Source organism: Acinonyx jubatus, chromosome C2, assembly GCF_027475565.1.
Source record: "Acinonyx jubatus isolate Ajub_Pintada_27869175 chromosome C2, VMU_Ajub_asm_v1.0, whole genome shotgun sequence".
Taxonomy (NCBI): Eukaryota; Metazoa; Chordata; class Mammalia; order Carnivora; family Felidae; genus Acinonyx; species Acinonyx jubatus.
Window position 1 is genome coordinate 54360179 of NC_069384.1, and position 22742 is coordinate 54382920.

General features: G+C 38.8%; 2 protein-coding genes and 1 long non-coding RNA gene across 4 annotated transcripts in view; 2 read left to right on the forward strand and 1 right to left on the reverse strand.

The window, feature by feature from the left end:
• HHLA2 (HERV-H LTR-associating 2) overlaps positions 1-11808 on the forward strand; it is a 48328-nt gene extending 36520 nt beyond the window's left edge. The window contains 5 exon segments of the mRNA XM_053220805.1: positions 5775-5864; positions 7297-7466; positions 7469-7517; positions 7520-7639; positions 8555-11808. Coding sequence (XP_053076780.1) covers positions 5801-5864; positions 7297-7466; positions 7469-7517; positions 7520-7639; positions 8555-8808 — 657 coding nt within the window. The 5' untranslated portion in view covers positions 5775-5800 and the 3' untranslated portion in view covers positions 8809-11808.
• A 47-nt stretch (positions 11809-11855) lies between these two features.
• Positions 11856-22695, forward strand: LOC128315172 (uncharacterized). 2 transcript variants are annotated; one of them, XR_008297651.1, is made up of 3 exons: positions 11856-16371; positions 16471-16532; positions 17293-22695. It is a non-coding gene; the product is annotated as an uncharacterized LOC128315172 (long non-coding RNA). The 2 variants fall into 2 exon arrangements; XR_008297652.1 differs by having other exon boundaries at positions 17406-22695.
• Positions 17754-22742, reverse strand: part of MYH15 (myosin heavy chain 15) — a 147284-nt gene continuing 142295 nt past the window's right edge. The window contains exons 40-41 of the mRNA XM_053220806.1: positions 21701-21835; positions 17754-19651 (exon numbers count right to left, since the gene is read on the reverse strand). Of these exons, the coding sequence (XP_053076781.1) occupies positions 19637-19651; positions 21701-21835 (150 nt within the window). The 3' untranslated portion in view covers positions 17754-19636. The remainder of the gene's footprint in view (positions 19652-21700; positions 21836-22742) is intronic.

The window sequence follows — 22742 nt, forward strand, 5'->3', positions numbered from 1 at the left end:
CAGAATCTGAAGTGGACTCCAGGCTCCGAGCTGTCAGCACAGAGCTGGACGCAGGGCTCTAACTCACGAACAGTGAGATCATGACCTGAGCCGAAGTCAGATGCCCGACAGACTGAGCCACCCAGGTGCCCCCAAATAGCAACTTTTATTGGACCCGAATTATGAGCCTTCCTAGGTTTTCTTGGCTTTACCTATTTTCTGGGCTGTCCACTCGTTGCACAAAGAGAGCCCCCGCTCTAACATCACTGCCCCATTTCTAAATGTCAGCAGCTGTATCTGCCTTCCCGGGGGAAGGCTAACTTCTGTATGCCAACCACTGTACCCACCACAGTGTGAGTTTCAACAACCACAGTCCAGACGTGAGTCTCCAGGGGAAACTCACAGAAGCTGCGGTTTCCCCTGCCCTGTGTTCCCAGACTCAGTGAGGTATGATGTCTGGCTTCCTTAGTGGCTGTCCTGAGGGACCAGGTGCACAACCAGAAGGAACATGGGAGTGAAAACCTCATGGGAAAACCCATAAGTGAGTTCCTTTTCTTCTTCTTCTCTGATGGATTGTCCTGAGGTGCTGTGATTCTGTAGAGGATGCCTGGAGATTGTCCCTTGTGACTGAGCAAGTGGCTCTGTTTTCTGTTCTCAAGCTGTGGTCAGCAAGACAAGACAAGCAAGACAACTGTCACCCCCTATCTACCTTCCCTTCTTCCTAGTTTCACCTCCCTTTTCCTTCAGTCTTCCTGGCCTGCCACTGCCCCTCCACACCTCCCCCCAAAATGTACTAGTGTGCACCTTAACCCAGTTATAGAGACCTACTCCTCCATCCACAAAAACAACAAAACAGAAACCTAAACAGAGCCTGAAACCAAGCACCCCTAGAGATTCAAAGTTTCAACCCAATGTATCCTCAAGGGGTGGATTTTCATTGTACAACATCAGGGGAGGTTTTTTTGAGTAAAGAGTGGGTAATACTAAAATTGTTCTTTTGTTCTTGGTTCCATCTTAACAAAGTCAATCCTATTAAAATCTAAGTGGATGCTAAGGAGAAATCCCTAGGATGCTACAAAGAGTTTCCTTTTGTTATGACTTTCATGAATTGGCTCAGAGCCAAGAGCACTTTGAAGAGGCATTGAATTTAAAACCAATGCTGAGGAGTCTGTAGCACCCTGGAAGTGGCTTTTCCTGAAGGAATTCATGAAGGGAACTGGCACAATGCAAGGGATGTAAAACATTCCTGTTTTTTAAAAAAAAAAAAAAAAAAAAAAGCATTGGCTTGCGATGTGGCTCAGGTCCTATTTAGGCCAGCAGTTATGAGGCCAGGACTGGTCTTGAGTGTTACTGATGTGCAGGCTAGAGAGTCTGGCCTGAACACAAGTGAAGTTTGTCATTGTTGTCACAGTTAGTGCTGATGGCTGCAGTCAGTGTGGTCTGTAGCTGTCAAGATGGGTGCAGGGGTAGTCGTTCTGTTCTCTTTGTTTTATGCTTGTAGAATGGCTTCAATTTTCTCTTCTGTCTGATTAGTCTTAGCATCTGGATTTCTTTTTGCCATGTTCCATTACAGAGGCTGCCTCTTTTTGCCATTCTCCCCCACATCTGGAATCCAGCCAAAACGTACCAGAACAAGATGCTTCTAACATTTGAGCCCTTTTGTAAGGATGCTGATTGCAACTTGGGTGACTTCAGTTTAATCCAAGGTGGAAGATTTCTGCTGCTTTTGGGGAAGGAAATAAATGTCTAAAAATAAAACTTGGGCATAAAAATAGGGCCAGATACTCATTAACTCTCTCACTTAGCTGAATGCTGAAATTATTTCAACAGAGCTAAATCAAGCATTTGTGTAGAAGGGGTTGAGTATGTTTTCTTTTTTTATTCATAGTACTTTATCTTAATGATAAATGGGTTACTGTCATTGTCATTTTATGCAAAAAGCATGAATTTAATAATTTTCAAGAGCCTAATTCTCAGCTCATGCTGACCCTTGAAGTGGAGGATTAGTGTTCACAGGGTTTTGAGAATGTGTGTTGTGGGCTCTTATGGAAGAGGCTGGAGGGGCAGGCAGGGCTAGGAGCCAGAGTACACAAGGCTTGGTGGGCTAGGGTTAAAAATTTGGGTCCAAGTATGGCGGGAAGCCACTGGAGAGATTTAATTAGGAGGATATCATAGAATGATTTATATTTTAAAAATATGACTCTTGGCTGCTGAATTGACAGTGGATTGTAAGGAGTAACCAGGCAGATATTTTAGATATCCAGGTAAGAGAGGATAGTGACTTTGGAAGAGACAGTAATAGCAGAGTTGGGTAAGTGCACAGATAATGGAGATTTATCGAATCCAATAGCAAAAACAACAACAACAACAAAAACCAAAAAACAAACAAAAAAACAAGACTGGCAGCACTTTTGGGTAATTTTGTTGTCTTGTTTGGGCTGAGGCAGGGAGCAATGGTAAAGGGAATGAGGCAAAAGTCAAGGGCTCATGTTGATTCTGTGCTGCCTATAAGGCATCTGTCAAATGGGCAGCTGAATATATGACCTTGATTCAGTAGATGCGTTTGAAAATCCTTCACATACAGATGACATTCAGAGCCATGGAATAGAAGAACTCACCTAGGGAGAGAGTGTAGAGAAAGTATAAGACTTGAGAACTTTCCATATTTTCACATAAGTTGGGAAAGCAGAGGAGGAGGAGCAGTGAGGAAGGAAGAACCAGGAAAAAGAGTTGGGCTGGAAACAAGCAAAGAATCTTCCAGGAGGGAGGTAACTGCCAATTATGTTGAATGCTGCTCTAAGATTGGATAAGATGAGGACAAATTATATCCACTGTTTTTGGCAACATGGAAGCCTTTGGAGACACTGGTAGGGGCAGTTTATGGCATGTCACACAGACAGAGGCCAGAGTGGATTGAGGAGAGACAGTAAAGGGGAAATGAGGGTGGCTCTTTAAACAATTATTTCAAGAAGTTAATAAGAACTAAGAAATAGGTAGGTAGCTATGTCTATGCAAGAGCCAGAGGAGAATACAATGGTCTTTTTTAATGTTCTTACGATAGAGCTTATTGGGGTATTTATACTCATGGTATTGATCTAATGAAGAGAGAGAACCTAATGATACAGTAAAGGAGGGGATATAATTGTAGGGACAAATTTCTTGAATGTAAAAAAATATGAGATACAGAGCAAAAGTGAAGGCTTTGGCTTTGTGTAAGAGGAGAAGGGGGGACAGAAAGAGAAGACACAGCTCTTAATGGGTTGGTTGAATTGATGTAGGGGGTGAGGGAATATCCATAATAAATTATAATTCACGAAGCCAGAGCATCAGCTGAAAGAGACATGGGAAAAAGGGATGTTGGAAATTTCCAGAAAAGGTAGCAAATATTGGAGTCATTAGAAAGAATGAGAAAGTGAATCCAAAGAGAGTGGACATAGGATGTCCCAAAGTTACATTAAGCAAGGTGGATTTGAGTTAATTATTACTTGGAAAGCAATAATTCTTAATTCTTTTTTTTTAAGTAGCCTATAAAGGTAAAAAATATTACATATTTACATATGCTCATGCAGAAAATGAGTTTAGTGATTACTTGTAATCTTAGTATTCAGAAATAATCATTGTGCTACATCTTTTCATACATTATACATGCAAATACATCTACAGGAAAAATATACAAAGGCCTTATTTTCTTTTTTTTTAAATGTTTACTTATTTTGAGAGAGACAGATAGACAGCAGGAGAGGGGCAGAGAGAGAGAGAGAATACCAAGCAGGCTCTGCACTGTCAGCACAGAGCCCCACCTGGGGCTTCATGCAGGGCTTGAACTCATGAACTGTGAGATCATGAGCTGGGGAATCAAGAATCAGACGCTTAACCGACTGACCCACCCAGGTGCCCTAAAGGTCTTATTTTCATAACTAATACTATTTTACAAGTTTTTGCTTTGCCAAACATCTTATCTATTGCTCTAAGCTATTGGAGTGATAACTTTGTCATATAGTAAACATATTGTTTATTTGTATCTTAATATGTTCTTGTTGCTTTTCCAATTTTTATTTAGATCTATCTATATAAAAATTGTATAGTCCTGTTAAAAAAAGGCCCACATCTTAGTCTGTATACATGATTATTTTATTCTAGAATTTAAAATGCAAAGATGAAACTATAAATTATTCTATCAGGTTTTATTTTGATGTGATGAAGGAGTCAAATTATATTTTTTTAATTTATTTTGAGAGAGAGACTGACAGAACACACACAAGCAGGGGAGGGGCAGAGAGGAGAGACAGAATCCCAAGCAGGCTCTGTGCCATCAGCATACAGCCCCATGCAGGGCTCAAACCCACAAATCTGCAAGATCATGACCTGAGCTGAGATCAAGAGTTGGACACCCAACCGACTTTACCACCCAGGTACCCCTGAATTGTATTTTTTAGAATAGTTTTAATTATTCTTTTTTTAAAACAAAGTTTGCTTATTTTTGAGAGAGACAGAGAGAGGGAGAGAGAAAGCAGGGGAGGGGCAGAGAGAGGGAGACACAGAATCTGAAGCAGGCTCCAGGCTTTGAGCTTTCAGCACAGAGTCCAAAGCGGGGTGAGTCCAACTCACCAGCGGTCATCATGACCTGGGCTGAAGTCGGACACCTAACTGAGTGAGCCACCCAGGTTCCCCTAGAATAGTTTTAATTATTCTTAAAGCTCATATCCTACAACAAATTTATGACACAGCTTTTTTAATAGTATGACTCCCAAATGATTTCTTTAAAATTTTCCTTTAGAGGTTTTTTAAAACTAATTATATGCTATTCTTTAAACAAGCTATTTTTTTAGAGAGTAAAAATGATCTATAATCCTATCACCAGAGAAAATCAGTTATATTTTACTTACTTGAATTATATTGTATGTATACACTTTGCCATCTATATTTTCTTGTGTTTTGTGCTTTTTGAAACATTCATTGTAAACCATGATTTTAATGACTGCCTTATGATCTATACTATTATAAGAATGTTTCTAGATTTTGTTTTTTTTTCATGTGTTATTATATTTTATTTTATTATTTTTTTAATTTTTTAATGTTTATTTTTGAAAGAGAGAGAGGGAGGCACAGAATCTGAAGCAGGCTCCAGGCTCTGAGCTGTTAGCACAGAGCCTGATTGCATGGTTCGAACTCATGAGTAGTGAGATCATGACCTGAGCCAAAGTCAGACCCTTAACCGACTGAGCCACACAGGCACCCCTGTTTTTGTATGTGATTATAAACAATACCATAGTTAACATCATTGGCATTAATGCTTAACTGAATTTGTTTTTAGTATTTTTACTGTAAAAGCAATGCATATCCATTGTAGAAAGCTTTAAACATAACAAAAACTGTTATCCAGAGAACCACTGTTGACCCTATACCAAATCTTTATTCACTCAATGGCCATTTCTCAGTGCCTACTCTATGGTAGGCACTGCTTTAGATGTGATATCTGCTCTGCAGAGTTAACATCCTAGTGTGTATTTAGTGACAAGTCTGTCTCCTATGTGCAGAAATGGGTGTGCTTTTAAAAAGGGATTATGCTACTTACAAGTTACATTGTAATCTGATTTTTCTCCTATAAAATTAGGAACTTCTTTCCACACCATTGAACCAACTATTACAATATTATCTTTAATGGCTGCAGAAGAATAATTTGTATGGATGTACCGTAGTTTATTTAACTGATCTCCGATAGTCAGACACTTTCTTTTCCTATTCCTGCTGGAATTTGAAATCCCTAACATGCATATTTTGCTTGTCTTCGATAGTGTAATTAGTATGACCTCCACACGACATGAAGGCACAGGCAGTGCTATCTGTCATCCTCACCCTTGCACCACCTCTAAGTGGATTTCACGGTGAGTTCCTTTATAATGTAACCAAGTGTTAGTTATTTGTACAACTAGATAGGGACGTGAGCACACAATGCAAGGTGATGGTTTCCTCTGTTGCCATAGCGTTGTGAACCTTTCTAAAAGATCACTTAAAGAGAAATAGGAAACAGACTGGAGATCCTGGATGAAGATTAAAAATGATATTTTCTCCTGTCTACTCTAAGGCTTTTTCTGTTATCTGCTACCAGATATAAAATCACTAGAAAGGCAAGTTTGATTGACTGATGATTGATTTTTTTTTTTTTTTCAAGGGTAAGCTTGGTACTTAGCACTTAACAGCAGGCATTATCCACTTTTCTTGGTCCTGTCATGGGCATTTTTAAATTATCCAATGAAATATTAGAGGTGTTTAGTAGAACAACTTGGGAGGTTGACATAAACCACTCCTTTTCTTTCCCATCTTTCCATGTCTTTCTCTCAGCATAATACCACCACATCCCTCTAGCTCTTTGTACAGAAATAAACTAAATCTGAGGGAGAGAAAGAAGTGGGACATAGTGGAGTAGAAGGAGCCCCAGAGAAGGCAGAGGAAAAAGACTGTGACAAGGCCACATGAGCACTCAGTTCTCCTGTCTTGGGTAGTCTTGGCCAAGGTCCAAAGGAGTTTACTCCATTGTCTTTACAGCCCTAATTTCCTAAAATCCATAGATAGGGTACACGATCTACCTACAATGTTTTGTGAATTAGTCAAAGAAGCTGGATGCTACCTTCAAGGATTATGGAATGGCTAAATATATTTTCTTTACGAAAACCTTGCTCGTTTTTCTGAATCCATCTGCTTTTCAAAGTCAACTTCTGAAATTAATAGTAAAAAACTATATGTATAAATATATAGCTCAGGATGATTGGACTTCCACATTTATATCTAGGACGCTATTCCTTAGGTACATTTCATTTGACACATATGATCCTGAGAGGTGCCCTAAAGCCAAAATTAATGAGTCCCTTCATTTCCCCTTTTGGACCCCTCCTGCCCATGTGCTCCCTTGCTTGAGATTAAGGTCTGTATACTCCTAACAGATTTCCAAATCCAGCATTGTCTTCTACACACTCCATATATTTCCTAATGAAACCAAGTTAAGTTTGTTCTATTTGTTTAGGGCCTGCTGACTCTAGCTAGCTGAATAAATGGTTTTGTTGTTATTGTAGTAGGTATTAGAAGTAAATGGGTTCATGAAATAAAAGTCAACAGGACTCTTGCATATATAATATACAATTGCAGAAACTCTAACACTAGCTTTGTGACTCGTTTCTAGTAATCAGACTAGCAAGGTTTTTGATGGTATTGTCTTAATTGGCAGGCTGCTGACCTAGGATAATTCTTCTAGGTGGTTCTGATACAGCCCTTGATAAGCACCCATCGCTAATTCTCCTCATAACTGCTCTTGATTTTTAGTTATATTGCTTTTGTCTTCCTCAAATCTTGATAATATTGAGGAGAAGCAAATTGCCATTGGAGGACTTGGTGAAGATGTAATTCACCCTTGCTTATTTAAGAGTGCGCCTGAAGTAGTAGTTCATTGGAAGAATCAAGAGAGCTATGTGCACTCATACTACAAAGACCATGACTGGAAAGGCAAGATCACAGATACACAAACAGGACATCCCTCTTTCATAGTGAAATGGAAATGCCTCCTTATCATTTAGAAGATTAAGCCTTCCGGATGAAGGAATTTACATATGCTATGTGGGAACAGCATCTAGAAACATCATAAACAAAGCGGTACTAAAGGTGGGAGGTAAGTATGCATGGAAGGTTTTATAAAACATAGAAATAATATCATTCCATGTTTTTCTAAAATATCTCTTTCTTAATTGAATATGGACTACCTTGCAAGTCAATACAAATCTACCTCATGTTTTAAATGCATGGTATCTCATAGTATAGACATGCTATAACTGATACATCCATTCCTCTACTGGTAGATATTCCAGTGTTTTACATGACAGGTGTTGTGATGAGCATTCTTATATTTAATAGTGGGAAATGATTTGAAAGAAAAAGTATCAGAAAATTTTAATATATTACTTTGACCTGTTAGTCTTATTAGCATTTAATAGTATCAATCTTAATTTCTGCCCATATGCTATCTTTTAAAATGTTGAATTACTGGCTTAATTTTTGTTTTTTAAGTTTAATATTGTATGCTTTCCTCCTGTCTATATTAACTATATTTATTTATTGGGGGGAGGGGCATTTTCTAGCAGGTTGTTTTATCCAGCGCTTGTTTCTTTTCCCTCTGTCTCATTTATCTGCTTGAGATCTTGACTCAGAAATCTAAGAATCATGTGTAAACAAAGAATCAAACAGGCTCTGGGTTATTACCTGAAGAGGGCATAGTGCTGCATGAGCTCTAGTTTATATTGGTTGCTCACTGAGGTCATTAGATTTCTATCTAGAATTCTGGCTAGAGAACGAAGATTGCTAGTTGCTAAGTATCTGCACATGCTTTTTTCTTTCACTTGTAGATAAACAGACTGTATCTTAAGTTTCTACAGAGTTTTTGTTTTGTTTTTCCTTTTGTAACTGCCAAGTGTTTCTCATAAAGCTTAGCTCTTCATTTTATGGATATTAAAATAATAAGTGTTCTGCACAGATGACTTAAAAAGAAACTAATGCCAGTCCCTCACATGCCCTTCTTTCTCCCTCCTAGCTTTCATCACACCTGTGATAAAGTATGAAAAGAGGAACAGAGATAGCTTCTTAATATGCAGTGTGTGAAGTGTTTATCTTCATCCACTTATCACATGGAAAATGGACAATACACCCACCTCTGAAAGCAATATGGAAAAAACTGAGTCTTTGGGTTTTTATATAAATAGTATGATAAATATTACAGGATCAAATTTATCTTATGAATGTGCTACTGAAAACTCATTGCCGAAACAAACATGGACTGGGGATTGACAATGAAAGGTAGGCTCCATGGGGCTTTCTGTGTGCATGTGCTATGTCCCAGGTTGGGAGGGAATTAGGATTGATTTACAGGGAAAGAAGAGAGCACAAAAGAAAGAAAATGTATCTGCACCAGTTAGAGGACCAAAACAACAGTCCCAGGTCTGATATATACTGGCTTTGTTATCTTAAGCAACCATTTTTAGCTCTAAGCACTAGCTCCACATTGGTAAGACAGAAGTAATTCTACCTGTTAGGTGTTTGTGTTGAAGGAAACATTTTTAAAGTGGAAAGTAGCAAATATACACATGAATATTATATTTCTCTATTATTTGTCCTCTAAATAGGATTTCCTACCTGCATTGCACTTCAAAAGATGAGAGGATACTTGCCTATTAAGTTACAATCTGTGATGTTTGCCATTCTTTCCACTAAACAAAAATTAATTAGTATTGCCTCTGTTTATTCTCTTTACATAGTATTATCCTATTAAGCTTTATCAACAGCACTATCATAGCGTGAACAGTTCTTGATACTCTTTCCTCTTATTTATTTGAAAAAATCTAAATTTTGACCAATCTCTAAATCTACTATAATCTACTCTAATAACCTACTATTTAAGAGAAAGAGAAATTAATTTGATATTTCTTATCCAATTCTAAGGGAAAATGTTTTATATTTTAGAAGCAAAGCAAAATTTCTTTAGTAAATCTCCATTATATGGAGAAGGTAGAGGTTAGCTGCTCTCCTTTATGGGCTTCTTTCCTGAGTCTCGTATTCTCCAAGTGCTTGCCAAGAAGACCCTGAATTATGAGTGATTCACCAACTTTACATAATTTCAGCATTGAAGGCAGGGACACCCAGTATTCACTTTTCCAGGCAGTAATGGGAATATGGAAGAGTGTTGAAAATGTTGATGTTAAATTGTAAATACTTTCTATGGAAAATTGTATTTTCTCACATTTATTCAGAATTGAGTATGCAGAAGCATCTACAGTTTCTTAAGCTCAGTGCTATTTCCTCTTGTTGAGGATTTTTTTATCTGCCAAGTTTGTTGCTCTCAGACTGTGAACTTAAGAATGGGGGCTTCTGGGTGGCTCAGTCGGTTAAGCATCTGACTTCGGCTCAGGTCATGATCTCACGGTTTGTGGGTTTGAGCCCCGCATCAGGCTCTGTACTGAATGCTTGCTCAGAGCCTGGAGCCTGCTTCAGATTCTGTGTCCCCTCTCTCTGCCCCTCCCTGCTAGCACTTTGTCTTACTCTCTCAAAAATAAATAAATGTAATTTAAAAAAATTAAAAAAAAAAAGAATGTGGACTCTTACTCATTTCTGGATCCACAGCATCTAGTAAAAACATGTAAAAATTAAACTAGGAAGACAGCATAGCAAAGGGAGCAATTAATTCTGTTTACTATGATTGGATATAAATGGTGTTGTTAGAGAATATATGCTTAAGGAGTTTGCATAGGGCAGAAGTTTAAAAGAAAATTAGGAATTTCCAGAGGACATAGGCATTCCAGGTTAAAAACCACAAAAGCACAAAGGAGTAAATATTGCCTGAATTTGTAGAAGTATAAGTGGTTGAGGGTAAAGCTAAAGTAGCAAGAGATAAGCCTGGAGAGGGAGGCAAAAATCAGATGAAAGGCCTTGGTCTCGCTAAGTAGCTTGACCAGGGTCCCGGAGGAAGGAAGTGTGGAGCCAAAGAAGGATTTGAGGCATCAAAGAGACCCAGATTTGCATTTTAGATGGCTCACTTTGGCATCAGTCTCTTGCAGGTGGAGTGTGAAGTAAGTCTAGAGCCTAGGGAGAGAATTCATGGTAATCCACAGAGGTCAGCTACCAAACTGCAGAATAGGAAGGACAAGATGCAGCTAGGTTGGAGGGGCAAGCCGAGCACACCTAGCATAGTCTCTGCTCTAACAGAGCTCAGTCCAGTGGGGGCTTACCTCCACATAGCTGGAAATATACTATTAATGTGCAGGAAAAGGGACTTTGTGCAGAAAGAGCAATTAAGAAGTGGTTGAGACCACACAAGTAACAGAGACTACTAGGGAGTAGATGGTGACAAGAGGGGAGTTCTGGGGAATACCAGCATTTTAGGTGTCAACAGAAGAACATTGAGTTTGAAAGGCTGGTGGCAACATTCTTGAGTGCTCACTATAGGGCTATAGGAGTTGGAAACAAGGAGTGAAACCTCGCTGGCTGGCCCAGGTTTAGGTCTCCTCAAAAGTCTAAACTTAACCTTGGCAAGTGTTAAAATGATGGTAGCACAGCTTTTCTTCCAAGAAATGCATTTCCAAAGATATTTCTCAAAGCATTTCTAAGTGTAACTTAGAAAATTCATTTGAAAATTGTATTTTCATTGATGTTTCCTTTTCTATCCTGTTATTAGATGACCTTCATAAAATGCAGGGTGAAAATGTTGCACTCTCATGTAAACTTGTGAACAGTATTTTTTTTTTTTTTTTTTACTGAACCAAGATTTCTTTTTTTTTATTAAAAAAATTTTTTTTTAACGTTTATTTATTTTTGAGACATAGAGAGACAGAGCATGAACGGGGGAGGGTCAGAGAGAGAGAGGGAGACACAGAATCTGAAACAGGCTCCAGGTTCTGAGCTGTCAGCACAGAGCCCGATGAGGGGCTTGAACTCACGAACCGCGAGATCATGACCTGAGCCAAAGTCGGACGCTTGACCGACTGAACCACCCAGGTGCCCCTGAACTAAGATTTCATAGTCACTTGGTCCAGAGTGGAAAAGGAGATCTCCTCCATCCTGGCTCACTTTCTGAGCTCCTCACAAGATAACAACTATCAGTGAACCCTGATTTTCATGGAACAAAGACCTATCAGTGAACCCTGACTTTCATGGAACAAAGACCTAAAAAAACAAAGTGACTTCTCTTTGACTTTGAAGGATCTTAGCCTTTCAGACAGTGAGGAATACTTAGGCAATATTTCTTCAAGCAAATATAGCTTACTCACCATCCAAATGCTGCATGTTGTAGGTAAGTTACAAGTAGGGTTGGGTAACAGATTTTGGCTATAGCAATAGAGATTGTGAATATCAAACAGGGAAATTAGGTTGGCATTTAACGAATAATTTTGATAAGTATTCTTAAAAATGTTATCTATAGGGATACTTCTGGCCAAGATACTTCTTTAAAAATCACAAAGTCCTGCATTGAAAAAAAAATTTTTTTTTTCCCAGAAGATTCCTCTTCATGGTTTCAGGGCTTCAGAAATGTAGAGGGAATTTACATGATTTGGTGAGTCTGTGGTCTTAACATCCTCAATTTCTGCTTACTACTGTGCTTAACCTGTGCTTTAGGGCCTGGAATTTGGGGAGTTGAGGCTTCAGGCACAGTAAGAAGTTAGAACTGGGGCTCTGGTAGATGCAGGGGAAGCATGATCCGTGAACCTGGTGGAAACAGTCACCAAGGGATGTTGGAAGCAATTAAGTGATGCCCGATTCAGCTTATTTTCTTTTTACCTCTACTGATAGTTAACTGCCAAAAATATTTATGGAGAGTGGACTAGAGATATTTTAGAGTCATGGCATATGCACCCGTGAAGTTGACTTTCTAGGTGGATTGGTTGATTCCCTTACCCTTAAGCTATCAACGTGATATCGTAGGAAACCATGGCAGCTCTGTATTATGTATTAAAGATACTTGAGTCAGTTGAATATTTGTTTTAAAAACATTTATATCATTCTAGTTGTGAAAATTAGGAGGAATAACAGATTTGGAGATAAGAACATAGAGTTGTCCTTAGGTCAAGTAGTCTTCAAGCAGAAGCTTCTAGACACTGAGGGACAATACTCCCTTTGTGCAGAGCTGTCATTTTGAGAATGCTGAAAAGTGGAGTGCATTTGAAGCTCCTATTTTTCTCCAAAATAAGAATGTTAGTTTTATGTAAAATACAGTTAAGTTTTCATTCTGTTTTTAAAATGTTGCCTCATTTTGGAGTGTGGGGGAAAAAACAGGAAGATATGGTCTGAAGACCACATATGACCCATCTTTCTAATCAGAGGTCTAATCTTTAGTTTACACAAAGCAAAGCATCAGGACCATTCCATCTCTGACAAAAGAAGCTTTTCAGAACCTCTCATTCCCACCCAGGAAGAGGTGTGTAATGGGAGCTACCCCCACAGGGCAAACACCACTCATATCCTCAACATCACTCTTTCAAGGCAACTTGGTTTTCTGTTCTCAATTGCAATTTTCTACTTGTTATCTTGCCCAGGAGATGCTGCAACATTTGAAAAGGAAGCCCAGATTTGGGGGCAGAGGGGTTATGGATCTACTCCATAAAAGTTGCATGGAATTGAATGGAATTTAATAATTCTTGCTAAATTTTGTGGAATCACTATGTGATGTTAGGCAAATTTCTTTACAGATGGGAGAAGCGAGGGTCATGAGTAAAGTAAGGAAATTCTATACCTTGCAAGATTTTTTTCAGGAGGAAAAGTGTGCATACGGAAACACTTTTGAAAGTCAACATTTCTACTTAATTGCTCACCCTCTATATGGGTATAGAATTTCAGAATGACATATATAGAGAGATTAATGTTTTAGTGATTGCAGGACATTACTTTATTAATAAAGAGTATGTTCATAAAAATAGGCATCTGTTATATAGAGCTGTTCATTTTAAAGAATAGCTATAAACATTTTTTTCCACCTTGAATTGGCCTATGTGCTCTAACGCTTGCCCCCACTCTGTGGCAGAACATAGATCACAAGATTAGCAGGTAACTTAAGGTCTCCAAGTTTCTGCCTTCTGGGTCCTACTTCTTTTAATACTAATTACAATTATAGTTCCAACAACGATGCTGAAAAAACTCTGGCTACTCCAATGATTCTGAGGGGCATCAAGCACTCTCTTGGTCACCTCTCACTCAAGACCATGGCTCCCACACCACTCTGCTCATCACCTCTGTACTTACCCCTGTTCCTCTATGCCCCTGTCTTCTTCAAGCCAAGGGTGAACTCTGCCCTCCCTTCATCCTCCAAGGAGAATGCTGGGCTGAGGTTAGTCTGTAGTCATAATTATCCCTTTGTTAATTCTCTTCACAATATAAAAAATAGAAACTCACAGTGCATAATGGACTCACTGCCTTTTAAGTTTGCAGACTTTTTCTCCTCTGACACCCACTCTCTACTAAGCCCCAAATTGGTTAATATTCCTGCTTATGCAGGTTTCCCACAGTAAAGCCATTGAGACTGTGAGGTATTTATGCTCATGAATGCAGAAATAACTAGTTTTTAAAATAGTAAATGTTTCCTTTGGTAATTTTCTTCCAGTTTATAGACTTTTTGTTTTATTTAGAACAGAGTCAAAAAGGAATTACCTGGATAATTATCCTGTCTCTGGTGCCTTTGGTTTTGCATGTTCCTTATTAAGTCAATAAGTTGCATCCATTTCAGTGGAGATAGGTGTCTCATGGGGAATTTGGGCTTTGTTCCCTGGGTGTTGAGTAGAGGTGTATCAAGCAGCTAACCCCACACAGCTGCTGGGCTTGTAAACAGACTTGAATCTTCTGGATATTCATTTGCAAAATTTATCAGCAACCTTTCTAAATGCTCCCACATTTCCATCTAACTATCCTACTTTTAACAAGTTTATCCTGAGTTAAATGGTCAACAATATAACAAGCTATATACACGCACATGCATTGTAGCACACTGAAAAAATTTAAATCTGGCACTAATACACAAAATGATCAAATTTATCTTGCATTGAAAAATAGCTGGAATTAAATAAACCCAGACTTTAAAATGGATACCTTTAGAGAGAGTTTGCCCCCTCTGTCTGGACTTGTTTTAGTCCTTGTACTGTTTTCTTTTTCCTTGAGCTTTTGTCTATGGTGCTACTTCTTTGTTCTTTATAGGCCATTTTATTTTAATCCTTGTTAAATTTGTAAAAAAAACTTTTTCTAGATTTTCTGGGACAAACCTGTGTTACTTACAGTACTTTTATTACTTATGGTAATTTAAAATTATACATTAAGATGCCATGGTCACAGGACTTCTTAGAAGACTTTGCTCTTATTGACAGAATTAGATCCAGGAAAAATTTAGATGTAGTTATTTCCACATTTTATAGACCAGGAAACTGGAATCCAAGTAGTTAGGGACAAGAAACAGTTTCATGTACACCACTTACGATGACACAGCTAACTAGTGGCAGAGGTAGGTCTAGGCTCCAAGTAGCTCTCTTACTCCATAACCTTTCTGAGAAGACCGAGTGTCCTGGGAGGCTGAGATATAGCTCATGTCCCTTCCTCTGGTTGATAATTGCCTTTTGCCCCTGATGAAGTTAGGGGATTTGGTCATAGCAGACACCATTATTGAAGGTAAGGTTTTTAAGGGTGATACTGAGCAAGAGTTTCACCAAATCTACACCTTTGATTGTTTGTACTAATCCGCAGACTAGTCCTGCTTATTTGTTCCTCCTGTCCCTCAGCTGGCCGGAAGTAAACAAAATCAGAAATTCTGGGCAAGTCTAGTTTGTCCCCCAGAAGCAACCTCTGACCTGATACAATGACGGTTGTGACTAAATTAGGGTTCAAATTATAGAACAGAGGGACACTACATACTGCTCAAGAATGACATTTTAGTTTCTATTTTGGAAATGTGCAAAAGTCAAGTCCCAACAGAAAACACCTGGCATACCCAAAATTGTACAAAGGGGAACACAAAAGATAGTGCATTTCCCCAGAACTGGGAGCAGCTGATTTGATAGCAAATATAAGCTTGAAGGGACAAGGAGAGGGTGCAGTTCCCAAAACCCAGAAGCAGAGAGTCATGTAAAATCTGATGCCTTATAGGGAGAATGACTTTTAGTTGAAGGACACAGACCAAGAAGACCTTACAAGGAAAGAGCTGGAAGAATAAATACGTGCATTTGCCCTTTCCTCTCTCTGGTCTCCACCTCAACTGGAGGCCAGAGGGAAGACTTTAGAAGGAACCTACTCAGGTAAGCATCCCAGGGCAGAGACAGGAGGCTGGGTTCTGATTCTGGAGGAGCAGTCAGGAGATAAGAGCAAAAACAATGTCAGGGTATTGGCTACTTAAAAAAATAATGTTCTACAGTTCTGTAGTTAGGTAGGCTGAAAATATATTTCAAGCTGTTGCACTAATGGCCCCTAAACCTTGGTTGTAGTTTCATAGGACCATGGTTCATGTTTTTCTTCTTTCAATTCCCTTTTCTAGTACTGTTTTAAAATGTCCTTAGTCTAGGATAAGTATAAATTATCCCAGATTTTAGCGAGGCACAAAAGGAAGGCCTTACAATGTTGTTGTATCCCTTTTCCTTTGCCATCGCTCTGGGTTTAACCATCATCTCTTTGGCTGTTATTTTCCATTGTTAACAGTTAGTAGGAATCAGGCCAACAATCCTAAAGAGCCAGGAATTCCTGGCCTGGTTGAACAGCCTTTGTCCCTGCTTTGGAGCACCTGAATCGGCCATAAGAATTTATTGCTATTTGTAGATGAAGAAGTATTTCTACACTGAATGCATTTTTAATGCTGTTTGTTGGAAGAAAGATATGAAAGGGGGAGTGACTAAGGTGAGTGAATCTAATAACGTAATTGTACTGAGGTAGGAATAAGAAAGAAGCTGAGCATTTGCAAAGAGATTTTTTTTTAATTTCTCTTTTTTCCTGTAGAAAGGTATTCTGTCTCTACTGATGAGAGAGCCAACACTGCTAATGACACAGAAGAAAACAAGGTAAAATCTTTCCTTTATCAAACCTTATAGTATAAGAATGCTACTGTGAAAAAGTGATTGACGTATTATCAGAGGGGAAAAAAGGGTGAGAGGGATCATAGGATAACTCAACAGGAAAAAAATAAAATTAGGACTTTTTCCAATGTCTATAATTAAACAGGCGCTACTTAAATAAGTGGCTGCTCTTCTCACTTCCTACTGTTATTTATAGAGATCTCCAATGGCACTATGCATATGATGATGCACCAATGTATTTATTCTTCCAATGGAAGTATGGGACTGAATAGAAGCCGAAAGAAATACAAAGTAGAGAAAAGCAGATGACAGTTTCTGCCCAGATTCAGGTGGCTGGGAATCCATACTTTTCCAGCCACTTCTAGGCTCCTTGGGGACTGAATTTACTTACAAATTATAGTTTGATTGCAAATTCAGTTGTTTAAAGTGGAGTTTAAATTTTTTGCTGCTGCACACCTTTTAGGAGTCCATTAATCATAATATAAACGAGAGCAAAGAGTGAGGTAAACTCGCTTTTCTACTGGTTAAAAACTCAGGAACTAATCTAGGAGGGAGATTAAATTGAGACTTCATAACTACTTACAACTGTCTCATGGATCCCTCATTACAGATGCAAACAATAGCTCTAGAGCTCCCCTCTCCCAACAATCAAGACAAAACAGTACCATCATTAAATGCTCAAGATAAAAATGGTTATTCTGACATGAACAATAGCCACATAAAGTCCCATTTTTCTTGGTTCTAGGCCCTTTCAAAACACCCAGACAGTATAGGAAATGAAGCAGAACTGTGGTAACACATGACGAGCATCCTTAATATCCAGTGACTTCACTTACTCTTTCTTTACTGCAATTCCAGCTATGGCTCATCATGGCCCAGTAATTCTACCATTGGAAAGACTTTCCAACTATCATTGGAAAGACTGGCAAGACTTGTCTTTGACAAGATTACATTTACTCTTCAAGTCCTAACCATCACTCACTGACTCCCTACCTGCATCAAGATTATGAATGCCTGGATGCCAAGGATTCCAATTCAAACTTAGAACTTTCTCATTCATTGACATCCCTGCTGCAATCAGCCACAGTGAGACTCCCATCAAGATCTTGGAAGAAATTATCACTAAGTGTTGATTCAAAATCTGATCAACTAATGATCTGATCAACATAGAAGCAGAAATTACCTTAGTGAAAAGGTGAAAAACCAGGGCAATTGATATGCTAAGGTATTGTACTCCAGTTTTCTATGAATAGTTAATATCAGTTTAACCAACTAAATTTAGTATGATGAGTCTTAGGGACTCCAAAGTCTAAAAATGTCAGTATCTTCAAGATTGCCTAGAGCAAAGGGCCCTATCAACTCAAGAATTGACATCTCTGAGGCTGGGTTATACCTTCCAACACCAGGTTTGCATAGCTGAGTGACATTAGCTATGAAGATAATTTGATTCACTCTTCTGGCTCAGTTGTCATATTGTTAATCAGCCTTATAATAAATTTATATTTCCACATAAATTTTTACACAAAGACAGAATGGATAGCACAGTTGACTTGATCGCTTCCTTTTAATTTTAATCAGTTTATAAGAAAGAAAAAAATCTAATCAGGATTTTTGTTACTTAATCAAGTTTTGACCCTATAGTTTATAGAAGAAAATCAACCTTGAATTGTATGTTAATGCTACCTGGTCCAATTTTCTCTAAGTGTTTGCTCCAATGTTATGACAGGTATTCATCATAAACTATAAAGTATTGACATCATTATAAACAAAAACTTTGTCAGTAGAAAATGCTCAGAACTACTATCGTCTCCTTACAGTGATGAGGAGGGACAGATTGAAAGACTAAAGTCAACAAATTCAGGGTGGCAGACAACAATGAACTTGGGTCCTTCAATGCTGGTGAGCCTCTAAATTAATCTTGGAGCCACCTGTATGAGTCAGGGTTGGGTCAGAGAGGCACACTGCTGAGAATGCTAGAAAAAAGATTTATTATATAGAATCAACCTTACACAAGTCTGGGCATTTGTAAAGAAGTCCATGTCAGGCTGTCCCCTCCACATCTGGGGATGTACCTTAGGTAGCTGTAGGTCAACTGTGCTAGTGGTCAGCAAGGAGAGCTGGTTGTGGAGTGACGATGAACTGAAATCCCTAAGAAGAAACTGGAATTCATGCCTCTCAGGGCCTCCAAAGGCAATGACAGGGGTGACCTGCAAGAGAAGCTGGTGCCTGGTACCATGGAGCCACACATACACACACCTAGCTAGGACTCTGAAGCTGAAGGAGGGAGTTTCAGTGCCAGCTCACTCTTTTGGCCTGGGATAGTATTTGCCAGCTATCACAGTGCCTGGGGCCATACCATGAGCTTAACAGCATAAAATGAACAGCTGCATCTCTACTGCTCCCTCTCAAATGTGGTGAAAATTTCTCTTGTGACCAACTCCAGTCCAGAACAGAGAAAGGAAATCCAGGAAATGTACCTCTCGCTTAGCTACATTGGCACAATACAAAGCCAGCATTCCCCCTAACACTAAACTGATCATCTTACATGAGAAGCTGTTTCAGTGTTGAAAAATGCACAGGCATGTAGTCCACCCAGGTATAGATTAGGAGGATTCTTATCTACAAGTTCTAAGTACCTGTGACTATATGTAAATTACAGTGTTAAGAGAAAAGTTGATCAACTCCCACCATTAGTGGCTAAAAATATACTTTTTGTTGGAGGAGTCCAGCAAAACTCATTAAGTTCAGTAATAACAATTTACTAACATACCCTAGGCCTCATCGTCCATGTCTTCCATAAATATTTTGCATTAAAAGGCAATAGGTATTTTTTTAACTTGAGAATTTAAAAGACTCTTTTATCTTTTATGTAAAATGTTTACTTGTATTTGAGGACCAAAAAAATCCCCATTAACCTGGGAAGCAAGGATACTCTATTACATTTTCTAATCACCTTGTTTAAACTGCTTTTCACACCACATAAACATGCTTTTTTTAATGCTTGTTTCAAATGCAACTTAAGTTTTCAGCAATCAAATGGTACCATCCTTGGACTTGTCCAACTTCTGTTTTTCATAAGCAAGGACTGCTTATTCTTCATGAGCCTGAAAAACAATATGAGTGTGTTCTGTGAATTCCTGTGACTTTCATCAGTGGCACACACACCCAGAACCAAGCCCAGTCCCTTCCAGAGTAAGCAGACCTCAGCCAACTCCTCATTAGCTTCAAAGGGATACGGGGAATTGAGGCAATTATGTGCATTACACAAAGCAGACACAGGTAATTCATCTGAAGGACGTGCTTGGGTACTCTCAATTTTCTGCCTGCCAAGCCTTGCCAGTGAAGGCAGCGCCCTCTACAAAAGAAAAGGAAAGGCTGTGGCCATATTACCACTGGCTCCATAGCTGGGACACACAATTCTATCAGAAAACGTTTTCACTTGGTTTATGACAGTTGAGAGATTTTCAGGCTTTCCTTCTATAAATGGGAAACAATTAGTCATTGCACTGCCAAGGATGGTTTTCCTATTCATCTTGGGCCTCTCAGAAGCAATTTCTGCTTCACTCATTTTATTCTTTGTTGGAAACAACTGTGACAAAGTCGAATACATTACATCTGTTTTGCAGCCCTTTTGACCTCCTACAGCTGAGTACAAATGTAGCCTGTGTGAGGCATTTCCCCAAACAAAACTATTATGTGCAGTTGAGGGGCAGGCATATTGGTTTATATGCACCCCAAACCAATGCCATGACCCTCTCAAATTGTGGCCAGAGTTCAAACCACTCAAGTGGACCTTTGCACATAGGCCTTATCCCTAAGACAACTATTCAAGCATCAATAAGAAATTTCTGGAGTGTGCCAATGACCCATGCTTCTCATATTTAGATCTAAACCTATTCAGTACAACCAACTTTTAGATTCTCCTTCAAAAGAGATTATTTTGACCTCCTTCCAGGTAGTATTTATTATGGACAACCCTATTTACTTATCCTGCAGAGTTATTAGTAATTCATTTATAAGAAGACCAGGCAGGTACCAAATTTTTAAAAATGAAATGGTGGCTCTCTGTGCTAGAGACTGCTAAGTGTTTTATAGGCATTCCATAAAGGACAGCTAATGTCTTATCTAATGTTCTTTAGTTCATTTCTCCTAAAGCTAGACCTTATTTAAACACCCTGTGTTCCTGGAAAATCTAATAAGAAAGCTGAGCTTCCTATGGTCTCAATGTTAGTATAACCCCAAAATTCATATGTTGAAATCTCAATCCCCATAGTGATGGTGTTAGGAGGTGGGGCTTTAAGTATGAGGGTGGAGTTCTCATGAATGGAATCAGTGCCTTATAAAAAAAAATCCCCAGAGAGCTCCCCCCCCCAACCCCCACTCTTTCACTATGTGAGGACACATTGAGAAAAGGGCTATGAGGAAGTGGCCCTCACCAGATATGGAATCTGCCAGCACCATGATCCTGGACCTCCCAGCCTAAAGAACTGTGAGAAATGTTTGTTGTTTATAAGCCACCCAGGTTCTGGCATTCTATTATAGTAACCTGAACACACCTGGACAAGCCCACTGTTCAATGGTCTTTGTCATGCTGCCACTTTGCTGGTAAAGTTAGGGTAGTGCCCGTACCATGGGATCAAAATAGTAGTGTCATAACCCACAGATATGGAAATATCCTTTCTCCTTGCTTTAGGACAGAACCAGGAGTAAAGCTAGAAAAGACAAGTGCATTTATTCTCCACTGTCTCAACTTTAAACCTCACCCCCCAGGTCTCCATACTGATTCAGTATAAAGTCATGTACTTGTCTACCTAGAAAGACTTCTCTTGGAGTTTCAAGCATACCCATCTTTCAAACTTTTTAAATTATCTTTGTTCTCTGGACTTCTGACTGTTCTATAAAAGTGAATCTAGGACCTGGAATTCAAAGTCTACAAGTTCACCTGGAATTAAGAATTTGAGAAGTATAAATACAATGTGCATTCCACCCAAATGCTTAGCACTTCATATTACCTGGACAAGGAGAATTTAGTAAATAGGGAAGACTTTAAAGGGAAGGGGATGGGAAACAAAGAGATTTCTTGTTCTACTCGTTGTATGACATGAACCCTAAACACACACACTTTAAGAATTAGAGTTGAATATCTGACATACCTTTTTTGTAAACTCTTTTGCTTTCAACTTGAGTTTATTGACTTGAGATTCTGCTATCTCTGCCCTTTCCTTAGCTTCGTTCAACTCGTGTTGCTGCTTCTTATACTTGGAAAAATATTGATTGGCTTGTGCTTCCTATAAAAATAAAAAAAAATGAAAAAAATATCCCTGTGCTTACATAGTCATTTTCTCTGCTTTGACATGAGAAAGTTGAAAAATGTGTGAAAGGAATATAAACTTCTGAGTGTTGAATGGAATATATTTTGGTATGATATGATATATAAGGATTCAGACTTTCTAGCAGGCATGATATCCATTTTTATAAGCATTGTTTTCTAGAAATTTAGAACCTGCTCAGCACGTTCCACTAATTGGATGTAGTATGGTTTTCACGGGCATCTTATGTGTTAGAAAAACCACAATTGTTTTGCAAACAGCTAAACATCCTAGTTTACCTCTGAGTGAAGGGGGCTTATCTTTAAAATTATATGTCAACAAGTAATTATTACATATAGCAGTTTTTAGGCAAAATTATTGGAATAATTCAAAACCCCTGAAGAGGTATTATTAGATATATATTATTAGATATAAGCCAATATATACATTACTTATGAATTACATTCTATGTAGCTATCAGTTGGCAACCAGCATTGGCAAGTACATTTCAAATGATGACAGTTTTGGCCAGAGTTATGTCGAGGCTGTGAAACCACTCACCCAAGGATTTTTAGGGTGAGGAAGGCCCCAGGTGACTATCTGGCCAAAAATTTGCCATCCCTATATGACATCATGTTTTTACTTGACTCATTTTTTTGCAATGCACATATCTGAGCGTAACCACAAGGTTGATGGTGAAAGCTCTGGCTCCCCGAAGGAAAAAGTAACAATTTTTTGAGCATGGGTGATAATTCTAGTCTGAGAAAAACTAGAAAATGAACAGACTTTAAGCTGAGCTGGTCCTCTCTGACAAAGTGCTTACCTATCTCCATAAATCAAAAACAATGGCTGGGAAATCCATGAGGCTGTAATGGCCGCCAGGTAC